Source organism: Rhamphochromis sp. 'chilingali' (genome assembly GCF_963969265.1).
Source record: "Rhamphochromis sp. 'chilingali' genome assembly, chromosome: 2".
Classification (NCBI taxonomy): domain Eukaryota; kingdom Metazoa; phylum Chordata; class Actinopteri; order Cichliformes; family Cichlidae; genus Rhamphochromis; species Rhamphochromis sp. 'chilingali'.
Genome location: NC_137930.1, coordinates 67,800,213 through 67,818,445, shown reverse-complemented (window position 1 = coordinate 67,818,445; position 18,233 = coordinate 67,800,213). Strand labels below are relative to the sequence as shown.

Here is an 18,233-nt window from a genome sequence, read left to right as displayed (position 1 = left end):
AAAAGATGACTGAATAAACACTGGCATGAGCATATTAGCATGTTTTTTTCATCACCTGCTCAAAGACAGTCCATAGATTATCTGAACACAGAAGAATATGCAACAACGACTTTAACCCTTACAACCAGTGTGAGGCAAATTTGACCCGATTGGATCTGACTGCAGGAACATTTCACTAAAGTTCATCCATTTAGTCTAAAATGTGGTGAGTTTTCACAACAATTGTATAGAGAAAAAATACTATGAGGGAGCGTGCTTTTTCCTTTCGTGCCCCATTTTTGTGGAACAACCTCCCTGAAGATATTAGGCAGGCATGCTGTGTGGAGGGTTTTAAAGCTAAGTTAAAGCTCCACTTGTTCCTGATCCTATGTGTCGTAATTCCATGCCAGTTTTTACTGGTTCTATCAGTTTTTAAATTGTCTTGTTTTTTTCTGTATTGCTTTATTTATTTTTATCTTCAAATAGCTCCTCAGCATATTATTATTATTATTGTTGTTGTTGTTGTTGTTGCTTTTGTTAATTTAGTGGCTAGCATTGTCACCTGACAGTTGAAAGACTTCTGGTGGATTATACAATTATAAAATCACCTGAGATGCCAGTGTGGGAAATACAGACACACATGTTTCCATCCATCCTCTTTCCGGATCGCTGGAGCCTATCTTAGGCTTGTCTTAGGGCAAGAGGCAGGTACACCCTGGACAGGGCTAACACATAGACACAAACCATTCGCACATTGTGCAAAGACTTGTGCAGGAAGCAAACGTGGGAGTACATGCAGCCTGATGGTGGAATTGAACTCAGGACCTTCTTGCAGTGAGGCAACAGTGCTACCACCGTGATGCTCCTGTTTCCTGCCGTCACTTTAAGTACATATACTAATTTGCAGTAATCAAGTTTTAGGCTCCAAGTGTTAATTAATATGGAGATTCTCATTATAATTATGAATGATCGTTCTGAGGATGATACAGAACTAAAGGCAGCGTTTCATGGCTGTAATAATGTTTGTATAATGAATCCCAGCAGCTTCGGATGCTCCTGGCAGTTTCACTCTCAAAATCTAAATTTGTGAAAGCAGATGTTTTCTGCAGAAACATGTTTTACCTCAAATATCGACTTCCCTATTTTGTGAAACACTGATTAATGAATAATTATCCTTTTTTTTTTATGTCAGATAGTTTTAATCCTGAATTGATCAGTACTTCAAAATTTGTTGAGATGTATTATGAAGGAATTGTTGAACCATACTGTGAGGGTGTAGAATATGAAGAGTATGTAAGGGTTAAACTAAAAAGACGTAGAACTCAATGGATTAAAAGCAGGAAGGGCTGAAACTTCAATGCCAGGAATACGAAGCTAATCTAGTAAATGGGAAGTGTTCTGCTAGAGAGCGATTGGCTGTTTAAATGCAGGCGATGAAGAAAAAAGGCAGAAAACTGAAGTAAAATGAAATGCTTTCTATGTATGAAAGCAATGTTTTTTTTTTTTTCAAATAAAACAGTCATAAGAACAGAAATTATAAGAATATCCTAAATGACAGTGGTGCACATTCTACAAAGGGAGGAGAGAGCCTAGATATTCATTACGTCGCTGTAAAACCAACACAGGCTCAGCAGGAAAACAGTCTCAGCTTTAAGGGGAAACAGATGAATTCAGCGTATGCTTTGAGAGTTTCATGTGGATTCTAATCTAATCTTTTAGTCTCAGTAGAGCAGGCAGCTGTTTTCAGTAAACAATCTCTCATAAGCGCTGCATAAAATGGCAGAGAAACAAAGTTAGCTTCAAAGTTGGTGAAGATATTTAGCTGCGAAACAGCAGAGGTTTCCTTCAGTGGGGGGATAGTGGGGTAAAAGGTCACCATGTCCAATTGTGACTAACTCGTTATGGAGTTTTGTCCCTGGGTGGTAAGCAGTTAATGTTGTTTAAAGTTTAGGAAACTTTAAATTAAGGAGCGGTCAAACTCATTATTAAAGGCATACTACTGAAGCCCATGACCCTGAATCCTCCCTTAGTTATGCTGCAATAGGTGTAGGCTGCTGCGGATTCCCATGATGCACTGGGTGTTTCTTCTTCACTCACTATGTGTTAATAGTACTCTCTGCAGATGGCCCCGCCCCTCCCTGAGCCTGGTTCTGCCGGAGGTTTCTTCCTGTTAAAAGGGAGTTTTTCCTTCCCACTGTCACCAAAGTGTTTGCTCATAGGGGCTCATAGGTCATAGGTTTTTCTCTGTATGTATTATTGTAGGGTCGACCTTACAATATAAAGATTTGGTGCTGTATAAATAAAATGGGATTGAATTATTAAAGCCATACTACTGAACCTGTGAAAACTGTTGTGTGATATCCTCACGGGGTTTAAAGGGAGCTTCCCTTTGTCTGATTTAGGACACTTACTTAGGAAACAGGAAAAGACCAACAAAAATGCTTTTAGTTGGAGTAAAAATGTAGATTAAGGTTCTTGAAACTTCACACATCAGGGACTAAAATCACTGCTGTTTTTTCCGTCTGCCTGCACGAGTTCTGCAACTTTTTTCCAAGTGAAGTACTAAATCACTAGAGAACCTATTCAGGCTACAAAAGGGTTTGTTTTATGTGTAACTATAGTTTGAATGTTCACAGGGGACCAGGACAGGCATCTTACACCCAGCTCTGTTCTACCAACATCACCCTACTTCCATATAATTACTTATTCTTTGCAAAGAAAAAAACATGGAGCCTTCCAATGCATGCTTTATGTTGTAAAAGTTCAGATTTGCCTTCCTAACTTCAAAAATGCTTGCATGAGTGGATTCGTGGGCGTGAGCAAGTAATCATGAGATATTTAAACAAGTGTTGATACTGAGCAAGTATACTCATAGAACCAGTTACGCCAGTCGGCTTTTTCAGTGTTGTTTTGTTTCGTTTTAATGCAGAATTATCAGCCTATGTTGTTAATAGTTTAATCCTCTGTTACATGTTTTTAGTTACCTGTAAATTGTATGGATATGCTTGTATTTATATGGCCAACAAAATGAGTTGAAAACATAATAATCTCAATATTTGCATTTAAAGTAATACTGGGTCTAATTCAGAGAATATGCATTTATAACCTTGCTTGGAAAACGGACCCCAAAACCTTGTGTGTATTTAAAAAAGGGATTTACACGAACAACTAGACTAAATTACTCAGAACTGGTGCCAGCAACATTTCTTAGGCTACTTAAGTCTAAAACAAACAAGAGAAACAACCTGAATTTATCCAAACGATGTTCTTTCAGAGCACTTGCGAGTCAGCTTTCATCTTCTCTCTAAATTAGCTCTTATTGCAAATTGTCTCTCTTATTCTGTGTATCCCACCCACACCTGCTATTGACACAAACATAATCACAGATGCACACAATGTATGCCAGCATTTTGCTCCTGTTGTAACTGGATTACAAGTGGGTGGCAATCCTCTTTCTCCCCCCTCCGCGCTTCCGTAACGCTTTGAGTTGTCTGGGAAAACTGAGGATCCTGGCTCACATCGGACTTTTAGAAAGAGCTCATCTCTCACACGTTCAGCGCAGCGACAGTGGATCTCTAACTTCAGATTAGGATTTAGGGAAGAGTTGTCAAACTTTTTCATTGTGTATTGTTTAAGACATTTTAGATTTCAAAAGCCAGCTTGTCTTATGATTGCTACCATACGCATATTTTATGTAACTCCATATTTTATGGATGACTCACTTTTTAAACCCCTTGTAGTCTGATTGTCTTTCGTGTGTCCGGCCCTGGATCGCTTCTTGTAGGACAATCGGACAATTGCAGCCGACTCCTAACATCCCAACCTGTGTGCGCTCTTACAGCGAAGGACGATTCCTCACCGAAACATTCCCAAAGCCATAGCAGGTCAGAGTAGCCCCTGAGGGTGCAGCGGAAAGAGTCACACTGTGGACCTATTGATGCTTTACTTTCTGCAACTCTAGTGAAATCTGAACAAATCACCTTGCTGTCCTAGAAGTTATTTCACAATAAACGCAGGGTATTGTGCATCTATAGGTCATTTTTGCTTTAAACTGTGTGTTTTACCTTATGTTGAAGTGTGTGTGTGCGCGCTGAGCTAAATGAGGACACGTGCAGCGTTGTGTGTGTGGTCTGTCTCGTTTGTTGACTGATTTGTTTGGACCTTTTCTGGTTTTGGAGATAAACACGTTGAAGCAGATATGAATATTCCTAATGGCTTTTTAATGTCTTTCTAATTTGCCCTTTAAAGGGCTCTAATGGACTGTCCCCATGTTTGCACAGAGAGGAAAAAACAATGGCTCTGACTCATTTGGTGGTTACCTTTGAGCCTGCACTAAAGCAGACAATATCATTACAGTCCTTTAGAGCTCCTCCTGTAGGAAGAAACATAGTACCGTCATACTTTACACCAAGTGTTTGTGTAGCAGCGCACATTTAAAAGGGCTTCCTGGGGTCCCAGCTCTGGAATAAATGTGTTTCAGCGCGTTGAATGAAAATATCCGTTAGTTTACCAAGTGAGGAATTTTTGTTTTATTCCAATCGGGCAGCGGGTATGAAAGATCACAGAGAATCGATCTTGATGACTCTGAGCACGTTACTGTGGATGTTTTGGTGATTTTCACGAGCTCAGTTGCTTCTCAGTAAAACTTTAACTTCTTCTCTACCAAATTCACACTTTTTTGCCATTTCTATCCAATAATAGAAATAATAGAAATAATGTGACATCAGTCACATTATTTCTATCCGATAATGTGACTGATGTCATCGCACTAGGCAGGCAGCTGTGCAAAAATGCTTATACGTTTAACAACAAATACCTTCCCGACATTGTTGTGTACATGTTCACGTGTGTGCATTTCACTGTCGCAATGCAGCGATGATGAAAAACTGATGCAAGACACAAACCAGAGCATGTGTCTAAAACTGCAGTCGGTGACGGCGAGAGAGACATATGGAGGTTAATAACCTGTCAGCCCAGCTCTGTAACAGTGGAGAAGTAGGCCTAATGAATCATGTGGCTCTTCAGTGTGTTTAACAAGCGTGTGTAATACAAGTGTGTGTGTGTGTGTGTGTGTGTGTGTGTGTGTGTGTGTGTGTGTGTGTGTGTGTGTGTGTGTGTGTGTGTGTGTGTGTGTGTGTGTGTGTGTGTGTGTGACATCCAGGCAGAAAAGGAGCATTTACAATGATAGAAGCGTCATTATTAGTAGCATTTTGTTGCAATGAAACATATGTGTTTGTTAACAGTAGTAATGATGATGATGGTGATGGTGAGACAGCGGAGGCTCGAAGCGAGGAGGAGGTTTAAACCGTGTCTGCCGTCTATCGTGATGGGTAATGTGCGATCGTTGGCAATTAAAATCGACGAGCTCTCAGCACTGGTATGGAGTCAGAGGGAATACCGAGAGTGTAGCCTGATGTGTTTCACCGAATCATGGCTGCACCAGGTCATTCCCGATGAGAATGCTTCCGTGGAAGGCTTCCACACTGTTCGGGTGGACAGGGACAGCATCGCTAGCGGTAAGCGTAAAGGAGGTGGGCTTGCTGTTTTAGTTAACAACCGGTGGTGTAACCCTGCCAACATAACAATCAAAGAAAGGATTTGTTGCCCGGACACTGAACTGTGTGCTGTTGGACTCAGGCCGTATTATTTACCCAGGGAATTCTCTCACGTCATCTTGGTGGCTGTCTATGTTCCCCCCTCTGCTAACCCCACAGCTGCATGTGACACTATCCACTCTGCCATAGCTCGGCTACAGACTCAGCACCCGAGTGCCTTTATTGTGATCTCGGGTGACTTCAACCATGTATCACTGGACAATACACTACCAACATTCAAACAATATGTGGACTGTCCCACCAGGGGAGAGAAAACTTTAGACTTACTGTATGCTAACGTCAAGGATGCATACAGCTCCTCCTCCCTCCCCCCACTTGGTAGGTCAGATCATAACCTGATTCACCTCACCCCCCGCTATGTGCCAATTGTGAGGAGGGAACCTGTGACCACCAGGACTGTCAGGAGGTGGTCAGAGGAGGCCTTAGCAGAACTACAGGGCTGTTTCGAGGTGACCGACTGGGAAACACTCTGTGAGCCTCACGCCGAGGACATCAATGGGCTTACTGAGTGTATCACAGGCTACATAACTTTCTGCACCGACTCCATTGTTCCAGCTCAGACTGTTCATTGTTACCCAAATAACAAGCCGTGGGTGACTAAGGACATCAAAGCCCTCCTCAACAACAAGAAGAGGGCTTTCAGAGGGGGCAACAAAGAGGAGGTGAGGAAGATCCAGGTGTTACTAAAGGACAAGATCAGAGAGGCTAAGGACAATTACAGGAGGAAGCTGGAGTGGAAACTCCAGCAGAACAGCATGAGAGAGGTGTGGAGGGGCATGAAGACCATCACTGGATTCAGGCCAACCAACAGCAGGGGAGCTGAGGGAGGTGAGAATAGAGCCGACGAGTTGAATCTGTTTTTCAATAGATTCGACACCACAGTGTCTGCTCCCACCCCCACAACCTCACCTGCAGTCAGCCTGGAATCCAGAGCCACACCACTGTGCCAGCCTCTCTCTTCACATGTTGCCTCCTGTGAGATTCCTGACACCCCTCCCCCACCCATCACCTTCACTCAATACCAGGTTGAGATGCAAATGAGGAGACTTCACTCAGGCAAGTCTGCTGGACCAGACGGAGTGAGTCCCCTTGTCCTCAAGACCTGTGCCCCCCAGCTGTGTGGAGTCTTTCATAAACTGTTTATGCTGAGTCTGAGTCTGCAGAGGGTCCCGGTGATGTGGAAGACATCATGCCTCGTCCCTGTACCAAAGACGCCTCGTCCCAGTGGCCCCCAGGATTACAGGCCCGTGGCACTGACCTCCCACATCATGAAGACCCTGGAAAGGCTCATCCTGGACCAGCTGCGACCCATAGTAAGACCACATCTGGATCCCCTTCAGTTCGCTTATCAGCCTCGTCTCGGAACAGAGGACGCCATCATCTACCTGCTCAATCGTGTCTACACCCATCTGGACCAGCCAGCGAGCACTGTGAGGGTCATGTTTTTTGACTTTTCCAGTGCTTTCAACACCATCAGGCCGACCCTCCTGGGTGATAAGTTAGCAGCGATGCAGGTGGATGCTTCTCTGGTGTCCTGGATTGTTGATTACCTGACAGGAAGACCACAATATGTACGTCTCCCACAGTGTGTGTCTGACAAGGTGATCAGCAACACAGGGGCACCACAGGGGACTGTCCTCTCCCCCTTCCTCTTCACCCTCTACACCACAGACTTCAGCCACTGCACAGAGACCTGCCATCTTCAGAAGTTTTCTGATGACTCTGCGGTGGTTGGATGCATCAGCAGGGATGATGAGACAGAGTACCGGGCTGTGGTCGACTCCTTTGTCACGTGGTGTGAGCAGAATCATCTGCAGCTCAACGTGGCAAAGACCAAGGAACTGATCGTGGACTTCAGGAAGACCAGGAAACACTTGACCCCTGTTTCAATCCAGGGGGTCAGTGTTGACATTGTGGAGGACTATAAATACCTTGGAGTACACATTGACAATAAACTGGACTGGGCTAAAAACACCACAGCACTTTACAGGAAGGGCCAGAGTCGTCTCTATTTTTTGAGGCGACTGAGGTCCTTCAACATCTGCCAGAAAATGCTGAGGATTTTCTATGAGTCTGTTGTGGCCAGTGCGATCCTCTATGCTGTTGCATGCTGGGGGAGCAGGCTGAGGGTCGCAGATGCCAACAGACTTAATAAACTAATCCGTAAGGCCAGCAATGTTGTGGGGATGGAGCTGGACTCCCTCAAGGTGGTGTCGGAGAGGCGGATGCTGTCCAAGATAAAGACAATGTTGGATAACACCTCCCACCCACTCCATGACATGTTGGTCAGTCACAGGAGCTCGTTCAGTGAGAGACTGAGATTACCGAAAAGCACCACTGAACGACACAGGAAATCATTCCTGCCTGTGGCTCCCTGTACAACGCATCCACTTAACACACTGTTTGCTGCTACAACTACACATGTTTCTTTTCCAAATATTTATTTATAAGTGACTTATGTATGTATGTATGTATATATATGTATATATTGTACTATTCTTAGTTAGCGTATTGTCTGTCTTGTCTTAATGTTGGTTTAAAATGGAGCACTGTAACAAAAAATAATTTCCCCCAGGGATCAATAAAGTATTCTGATTCTGATTCTGATAATCGCTGGGAGCGAGAGTGGGAGGGGGAAAGGTGTGAGCAGAGGTTGATTGCAAAGCCATTTCCTAAGGTTTTGTCGCGCTCTGTTAGCTGTAGAGCTCCATTTGAAAGACAATTTGTCTACTGCTGAGCACTCTGGCAAAGAGCGACCTTGTGTTGAAGAAAGTCTGCACATTCGTGTGTGTGTGCAGTACAGGATGCACCATATGTCAAATAATACATGCACGAAAACAGCAGAGGCAGCTAAAAGTTTGGTACACACACACATACACATAATATATATATATATATATTCATCCATAGTTCTTAAATCAATCACATGTAATGTTACTGTAGCGCAGATGAGAGCCCCTTGCAATCACCATCGAGCAGCCATCAGTGGCCGATTGAGTGGCCGCATTAGCAAGGTCGTGATCTGCTCTCAGGCTCATTTTCAAAGCGATGCAGGCTTGGCCGCTCGCCCACCAGATTTGGAGAGAGGTCCTCATCATCTTCAGACCTCAGCTCTGTTTGGGATCTTTTCAAATGGTACGATCTAATCAAACTGCAGTGCACTGCTGTTTGATTTTTTCTAATATAGAATCGACTGACAGCATCCTGGACGATAGTTGATGTGATGAGGTGTCTCACGTGGTCTCGTTGTTTTCTTACAGGTATGCTGTTCTGCAGGACCCTGCGGGCTGGCTGAGTGTGAACCCAGTCAGAGGAACTGTCAACACCTCAGCCTCGCTGGATCGCGAGTCTCCTTATGTCTACGACAACAAATACACAGCCGTCTTCATCGCCACCGATAACGGTGAGTTGCACTGCAATCTGAGTAAAACTCATATATAATCTAGATAGGATCTATTTTTAGAAATACTTGAAATGTAAGCCGTCGGGTTTATCCACTGTGGAAACTTTTATTCTCGTTTTCATTGTACAAAGAACTTTTCATGGGTGATGAGTGTCAGTTCAGACATGAAAAGTAGAAACAGAGCCGCCTTTGTAACTACTGAGCACTCTTGACTTTACCTGGCAACAGTCAAAGTGTCATTTTTCCCATGGTGACAATAGGACGGCTTTATGTGGTGCTCCTGCGTCTATTGGACCATATGGCAGCTGCTTGGCAGTGTCAGCCGAGCTGCTGCTTTGAGACTTTCCAAAGCACAGATGAAAGTGTCGGGAGCTTTGGCGCATTTCGCTTTTTTTCTCTTCGCTTCCCACTCTGTCTCATCATCTCTCTGTGTCTCTGTCTCTTTGTCCCCCTTCCTCTGTCTCTCTACCTTCTCCTATCAATCCATCTGGTCTCCTGTGCTCGGGAGATTCTGACAGATCCATTAGAGGAACTGAGGGATTCTATTAGTAGGCAGCAGAATAGCACTGTTGTGCTGGGGAATTCGGTAGCCTTAGAAAGATGAGTGCTGAAAGAGGAGTAATGATGGGGCAGGAGGAGAAGCTAGAAGGGGTGGAAGGGTCAAGAAAAGAAGAAAAGGAAGGGACATAAGAGGAGATAACAAGAAAAAGATATAGAGCAGGGGAAGTGTGTGACGAATAGGTGGAAAAGAAGAGAAATGGAGAGTGGACTCAGCCAGGTGAAAGAGTAAGATCTGTGGTAAAGCCGGCAAAGGATGGATGAATGCAGGAAGTTATTGCAAAGTCTTCAGTGGAACTGACATTGTTAGCATGTAACCTCAGATGTGTTTTTAAGTTAAATTCCCATCAGCTTTGAAAAGTGCCTTTTAACAGAGAAAGGTCTGAGCATACGAGGCCTCTAAAACTCCGTTTGTAGTTACTGTGTGCACGTAGACACTGCCTGCAGAGTGACGTGTGCATCGCTTTAGTCCTGTTACATTGTGAGATGACATTAGGGCTGATATAAAAGCTCTGTGCACAAAAAAGAGGAACATTTTCATGTGTTTTATGTTCATTACATATAAAATGAAATATTCCGAGCCTTTTGGTTTATATTATATGTTCATGCTCATGAAAATCATCCTAAAACGTACATTTATATACTTTTTTGGGACCATGAATTACTGCATATGTAGTCGAGTTTACCAAGTCTTTCATCAGTTTTCCTTTTTGTATAATTCTTTCTTGTCAATGCAAACAGAAAACTACGTTCGCTTCGAGCTAACGGGAGGCCGAAGAATGCGGCTAAAACTTTTGCGAGCTCTCGCAAAACTTTTGTGAGATCCCGAGTTTGTTTTGCAAGATCTCGCAAAAGTCCGTCTTAATTTTTTTTCTCCCATGTCCCCTGCGGGGCTCTGTAGAAAACTCAGGCATGACTCTGGTTCTAATATTAAAAAAACCCTTAAAATAAGCTCACTGAGCTAAATATCAGTGTTGTTACAGTGGACTGGCACTGCTAAGGTGCTGGTGATTAGCAGTTATTCTATTAATTATGTATCTTAACATGGTTATATGGTGGTAATTAGCATTTAACACACAGTGCAGCGTAGGCCAATCACAATGTAATTACATTTTCAAGTATTTAACAAAATCAAAGATTCACCAGAATAATGTGTTATTTTCCTGAGTGATTGCAGTTTCTGATGAGACGTTTAACTGTAAACATACATGTTAAACAACAGTTCATAACAGTTACATTAAAGGATGCCTACATGGATTTTTTTCAACATTGTTTCACGGCCGACACACTGACGTCCCCTGACACATGTGCCTGTTCTGTGTACTGTATGTCTAGGCTCTAAAAAGCCTGTGCTGCTATTCTGTCTGCAGAGACAAGAACAAGCTCAGTCTTTTAAAAAACGACTGTCGATTTCTGTCGACTGTCTGTGCGTGGTCGAGAAATTTCAGAATACTGATGCGTACCTGCTTGACTGCCACCTCCGCTCTTTTCTGCGCGCTGTGTCATCAACTGGACAAATCTGTTCCTTCCCCACAGCTATCAGCGCAATGATGACTGTATGACAGCCAGCCTGTGTCATAGGCTGTCATACCTACCAGCAGGATATCGATTGACCCTTACATTTTCTGTCTTTATATATATGCAGAGACCTCGAATGAATACTATCCACCTACAGAGGACGAGGAGCAGAAAGACAGAAGGGCTGCGTTTAACAGGAAAAGGACGAGTCCTGTTTCAGGAGTGTCTGTAAACACAAGTGCAAGAAATACAATAGCAGAGAAATCTACTGAAATAAATAACAGAGGTTTAAAGAAAGTATAGGCATCAGTTTTAAAAGTATTGATGAAAATAGTGGTTTTACAGCCACTTTAGGCTGACCTGACCTGGACTCAGAATTGCCACGAATATACGCTATTACAGTTATTTTGTTTTGTGTTTTTTGTGCATGGTTAGCAGCAGATTGACGGTAGCTCCTGTTAACAGCATGAGGGCAGGTCAACTCCAGCAGCCCTCTGGGTTGCAACAGATGGTGGATGATGGTGCGAACACACCATTCCCAGAGACAGATTGAAGTCCAGCTCGAGGAAGAAAGAACAGAGTCATACATATGATATGAGAGATTTACAAAGAAACCAAGATGATGGCATTGATTTAAAAATCAATCAGCTGAAGAGTTAGCAACAGCTGAATGCAGTCTGGAGGCTACGCTCTGCTGCCAGACTAATCAGTTGCACCTATAGAAGAAGCGAGCCAATCATTGGCCACTTTATAATGTGTTAAGTCGTAATCTTTGAGGGTCATGCAGTCGTCACTGTGTGTGCACTTTGTGAGTTATTCACCATTGTATTCATGTTTGTGCAGCTTGTATTGTTTCTAACGGCGTGTTTCTGATTCCCAGTTAATAATTTAAAAGCCACAGATGAGTTTAGCCTGTGCAGCAGCACCTGGCAGGCCTATGGAGCAGGACAATATTGTTTGAAGTGCTATTGTTCCAACCTGAGCGCAGGGCTTGACGGGCTGTTTATATAAACTCTCATCAGTAGCTTCTGTTTTTCAGGCCAGCGAATTCTCCTCTGCTCTCTGATTCCCCGCTGGGAGTCCAGCTGTTCCCGCATCCTACCCTCCTCCCTTTCCTTTGCATTAGTTCTTGTGGGCAGATTAAAGTTGTTTTTTTAATGTCTTTGTCGTACTTGATGCAGAGGCTCTCCGGCCTGCGCCGCACCTGCGTATCCCCTCACTGCTGTGTGTTGCGGTTCGATGTTTTCCGCTGCTCATCATTTAAATGTTAAACTGCCTCCTGGAGGCAGCCATTTGTCATTGGGAGGCATGAATACATTATCAAAGCCCCAGTCGCCTGAAACACGCCAGCACACGCGTGCAATCTTCAGTGTTTACTGCCACTGAACCTGCGATTAAAAACCCTGAAGTTACAGGAAAAGTGGCTGAGCAGTGCTGGTTTAAGCACATGGATATACTAAGGAGAGACCTCCATTTAGACACTGAAATATTATGTGCACACACGTGTACCTGCACCACAGTTAGACAACTCCAACATAGTCAAAGAGCTTTGTTAATTACAGGAATATTAAGTATTGCACACATACATGCAGCCAGACTGAGCCTCAGCCTTCATCACAGTCACATCACATCCCCTCTGGTTTAAATCAAAAGTAGAGAGGGGATGCTGAATTCTAATGGGTCACAGATTAAAACCCTTTGGTGCTCAGACAGATTTAAAATTTAATAGTGTTTAGTCGTGTGTGTGTGTGTGTGTGTGTGTGTGTGTGTGTGTGTGTGTGTGTGTGTGTGTGTGTGTGTGTGTGTGTGCATATACATAATATGTGAATCTGTGATCTCTCTGAAAGAAAAAGTAATAACAGTGGTAGCAGTGACAGCCTGCACGTGTGCAGAGGTGCACCTTTGTGTGTCTCTGCATATGTCCATTTTCGAGTGCATTGGCTGCCCACTGTGCTGCCTCATTGCCACACTAAGTGTTGGGAACCAGTGTGCAGCTCGTTGCCATAATGGGCTGAGCAATTTCCCTGGCCGGGCAAGCCCAGATACAGAGATTTTACTGCTAAGTGTCTGTCATGTTGCAAGCACATAGTTAGCAGGCTGGCAGGCTACATGCTGATAGATAGACTCGGGTTTTGTCTTGAGCCAGCTGTGATCAGGGTCCCTCAAACAACAGCAGGGAAATAATAAAGCCTGATGAGGCAGTGGTGAGGCCAGCGCACTGGGCCTGAAATCAACAGGCAGACAATAGAAGAGAAATGCAACCAAACAGACTAAAAACGTAACCTCGTGGAGATGATTGGTTATGGAAAACCAAGTATTGTAGTTCTCCTGATCTGTTTTTAATCCATAATAGAACTCTTATTAAGGCTGATTTGGTGATTTAGTTAGTGATGAGTCTTTATTTAATATTATTAAGTCATTAAGATCAGAAGGGCTGTTAAGCGATACGAGCATAGTGAAAGCTAGAAATCAGGCATGTCTGCCTGCGACATCTTTTCAAAAGATCCAATATAGTGCAGTCGAGAAAGCGAGAGCTGAAGAGCAGTCTGCGTCTAATAGAAAGATAAATATAGTAACAGGAGACTCGGTGTCAAGAAGCCAAAAAAAAGAGAGAGAAACATGGAGGGAAATGAGAGAAAGCAGCGAGGAAATTGAAAGGTGAAAATTAAAGACACACAGGACAAAGAAATGAAGTTTTTTTTGGGGTGGAGGAACATTTCTAAAAGAAAACGTGCGACCTCATGACGTGCGTTTGACTGAGTCTTGATTATGTGGATTCTGGAAGCGCTTCCTTGCTCCCGCTCTTCAATCAATCCCTTTATGGTCACAGCCACAGAGGCAGGCAGGTTAACCACCTTCTTGAAATATGTTCTCACCCAGCCAATCAACGATGACCCCGTGCAGCAGTAGGCAAAGGTGATGCTCGTGTAAGGGAAGAGTTCAGGGTGCAGAATAAAGGCAACTTGACCCGCGGAAATGGCAGTGTAATGGATACGCTCTGTAAAGAAGATCGCAGCTCAACGCCGCCTTCCTTCTGTTGCCTCCTCTGTCTTCCTGCGCTGCTTCATTAACCCCAAATACTCACTGTGTCTTTCTCACTTGGAGCTTCAGTAGCACCTCCCTCTCCCTCTCTCTGTCTGTCCTTCACTGAGTGTCTTTGTCTTTTATTCCTCGACTTGTAGCAGAACCCATTGGGGAAGTCTCCACCTTGTAAACAGGCTCACGTCGTGTCTGTGATTAAAGAATGCCTTTGTATGGCTTTGCCAGGGAAGAAATGTCTTTCTCTGTTATTGCCTGTTATCTGGCCTTGCTTATCTCGTGTCCTTGGAATACTGATTCATCCGCAGATCAGAAGTTCTTGCTGTGTCTGGCACACACCAAAACAAACATGGCTCAGCCCACTCAGCAAGGGAGCCTCCGTCTGAGTACAGTACTTTCTGGGTACTTATTTTATAAGCACTGAAACTATTGGCGAGGCTGAATCCGAGTATATTCCGAATTATTAAAATTTAACGACGGTCTCTCGCTTCCTCACCCTCACATTTCCGCCGGCGTGTAGCTTTAATGGCAGGGATCCAAATGAAATGAGATGAGTGGTTAGTGGAGATGGAAACGGATAGATAATGAAAGATGAAGTCAGATGGAATCAAGCAAACGCGGCTGTCGGAGAGCGTGTCATCGGACCAACACAGGAAATCTGTCAGTGCTGCTGAAGAGTCGAACACGCCATCTGCATATCTCAGTGTTTATGTGTATCTATCTATCAGGATGTGAGCGTGCTGTGCATGGTTTGGAGGGTCTTTTAATTGTAATGATGGTTTTAATGATCTTAAGATTTTAGGTTCATCACTAGCTCAAAATATCTAACTTCTTCAGTAGTTACTGAAGAAAACACGCTACATCTCAGTACCATACTGACATCCTTGTTCACCATTAACTCTTATAAAATAAAATAAAAATTTCCAGGGAAAGTTGAAGTGGAAGGTCATCCAGTGCTCAGAAGGTCTGTCGTTTGATGTCTCTTCCAGTCTGGATGGCGGCGTGTCCTTGGGCAAGATACTGAATTCCTATCAGTGAGAGAGTGTGCGAGCTAGAGTCTATGAAAGTGTTTGTGAATGTGCTGGTACGGTACAGTGAAGTGCTTTGAGTGATGAGTTGCAGAAGAAACGCTTATTTAACTGCTTTTACTTTTAGTTTTTGCAAAAATGATTACCGAGCAAACTGGCAGACAAGCAAAAATTACATTTACGTCACCATTTCCATTTCTCTATCCACCGTAAATAAATAGAAAACGATTACTGGGAGGTGTAAACTCACACATGGATAGGAATTCAGCATCTTGCCCAAGGACACGCCGCCATCCAGACTGGAAGAGAGCTCAAAGGGCGGACCTTCTGAGTACATCTGTATATCTGCCCGTCTGTATAGCACTATAAACATCTGTATACTCTTTTGTAAATCATCTGTACATAACTATTCCCACCTTTTATTCCACCCATATCTGTATATAATCTGCTCTTTGCACTTCTGATTAGATGCAAACTATATTTTGTTACCCTCTATCTATACGTGTGTAATGACAGTAAGGTTGAGTCCTAATCCTAAATGTGTTCAATGGCAAACTGTGACAGAAATAAGGCATCAGGATGTTGCACGCGAGTGTGTCACAGTGTAGCTTATACTCAGACTGTTATTGATTATTTTCATGGCCACATGACATTAACCAAGAGTGCAACAGAGGAGGACTGAAAAACAAACAAACCCCAAAACAACATACCTGAAATATTTTTCAGGTATTTCATAATATTGTTTGCATGCGTGCATCTCCAACTGTCAGTGCCCTGTGCAGAAAGGAGCCCATCTTGCAAAGACCTGGGAAAAAGATTTTTAATGAGGTATATGAGGTTCAGGTGTAAAGGCTGCAGGTTAGGGAGAGTCTTTCATTATTTTTGAATATGTAACTAATTTTGGTTTTATTGCTTTCTTACAGAAGCTAGAAGGCAAATCACAAAAATTAAAATGGCTAGGCTCCACATCAGCTGACAAAACAGCTGCTTCTAATTTCAGATAGTTGTTGTTTAAGTGCTTTGAATAGTTAGAGTTTCACTGCCTGAATAATTAAAGTTTTTGGGGCTTTTTCCCCATTTTGGATGAAGAGGCACTACATTTTGATCTGGCAGCTTAACACAGGGGAAAAAATAAATTGTGAGCACACCAAACAAGAAACCTCCCAAAGAGGGCAATTTTGGTGTTTAATTAGCACAAAAAGAGTTTGCAGTGTAAGCCCACTTAAAGCTGTATCAATACCCTCCTTCTCCAATCACTGTGTATAATAGCCAGCAACTGATAACCCAAACTCTATTCTGAAAGTAATTTGCCAGACTAGCAGCGATGCACCTGTCCCCAACCCTGCTTCTCTCCCTCAAGTCATCTCTCTTAATGACTTGTGCCTATTGTAATTTGTTCTGGCTGGTTTCATTTACAGTTCTGATCAGCCAATCAGATTAGCAGTATGTCATGTGATAGTGTTTGCCGAAGCCCTGAGGAGACTGATGAGTGATGGGACAGAATGAAGTGGGTTATCTGAAGGGAGTTTTAACAAGGTCTGGGATTTAAGCAGTGGCAAGATAGAAAACGGGAAAAACACAACAGATAGGCGACTGTATCCTTTAGTTTTACCAGTGCGAGTGCAGGAGGCGCCTGCTCCTTCTATGAAATACTTTTGCCAGCTGAAATCAAGGCGCTATATGATTATAACTGTATGACGCTTTGAAGTTATTTCCTTGACTCAAAGCGAATCGATGAAAAATGAGTTAGGGGTGTGAGACTCAGCATTCTAATTTTCCATTTCTCGGTTTTGCGTTTGTGGTTGGACTCGAAGATCAGAGGCCAGCCGTGGAGTCCACTTTGCAAATTTGTATCAATGTATCAACTACATCAGAATCATCTTCATGTACAGTCTGTGACATGAATATGCACTAATTTATCATTTACACTACGTGTGTATGCGTGCACGCACTCGTGTATGCGTGCACGCACTCGTGCATGCGAGTAAAAAATCAAGTCTAACGTCATTACCCGTTTCTAGGCCCAAATGCCGCTACAGGTCCCAAAGTCAAACGAACACTGAGAGTTACAAACTGTCTAAATTCTTTCATCTTTAATAAAATGATCAGCGTTGCTGCTTTACCAGGTGTAACAATTAAGTTTAACATCCAGGCATCCATGAAAACAGGATTAATGAAGTTTAACGGAGTTAGAAGTTAGCAGGAAGTTAGCTCGCTAGCTTCCACCTAAACATGATATAGCATGTTCTGACTGAGAGATTTCTGAAAAATTCAAACGTACAGCTCTGCTATCACTTCCAACATAAATGAAGACAGAAAACTAAACAGCAGTGACGTTTGTAGGGTTACTGAAGTTGGGCTAGCTGCTATATAATGATGTGCTACGTGGTAGCTAGCTACACAGCTATGCTAGCATAAACACAGTGAAGCTGGAGGATGAACGCTAACTTTTTTCCACTCAATAAAAGTTAACGTGAGGGATCCCGATGGTTCGAGACAAATGCAATCGCATGGCAGGATGCTGTAAAAGGACCAAACTTCAGTCAGGAGAACAACTGAGATAATCCATCCACAGTACGAGGTTAGTCATTAATACTGCTGCATGGGCTGGGCTGTAGCTACATCATAAGGGTTTAAACACTGAGCTTTAAAATGATTCGCGATAATAAAAACCGAGAGAGGCCGACAGTGATCACTGACTGTTTTTAGGGGCTTGTTCAGCCTCTATAGGGTGATAAATAAATGAAATCCAAACCAGCATGAATGAATGAAAACATCTTATCTATTCTTAATATATAGTGTTGAAATAAACAGATCAAATTAAGTTCAATTTCAATTGTGTTTTATTTATTTACACAAATTACCTCGAGGCTCTTCACACTGCAAGAAAATCCCAATAAGCACTTGGACCATGGGAACGAAGAGCCCCAGAAGAAGCAGGCTCATGGAGGGGTAATCATCTACCACAAATGGCTGGGTGGTGAGGGGAATAGAAAACAGAGTAGACAAATGTTAATGACAGTAGTGGGATAAAAGCACTGGCTGAGAAAAGAGTTGAATTGAGGCGAAATGCTCGCTGCATCATGGGAAGCC

General features: G+C 43.1%; 1 protein-coding gene across 1 annotated transcript in view; it reads left to right on the top strand.

The window, feature by feature from the left end:
* The window catches only part of cdh13 (cadherin 13, H-cadherin (heart)), a 402,884-nt gene that overhangs the window by 363,739 nt on the left and 20,912 nt on the right, over positions 1-18,233 (top strand). Inside the window, exon 11 of the mRNA XM_080875355.1 lies at positions 8,855-8,997. Coding sequence (XP_080731481.1) covers positions 8,855-8,997 — 143 coding nt within the window. The remainder of the gene's footprint in view (positions 1-8,854; positions 8,998-18,233) is intronic.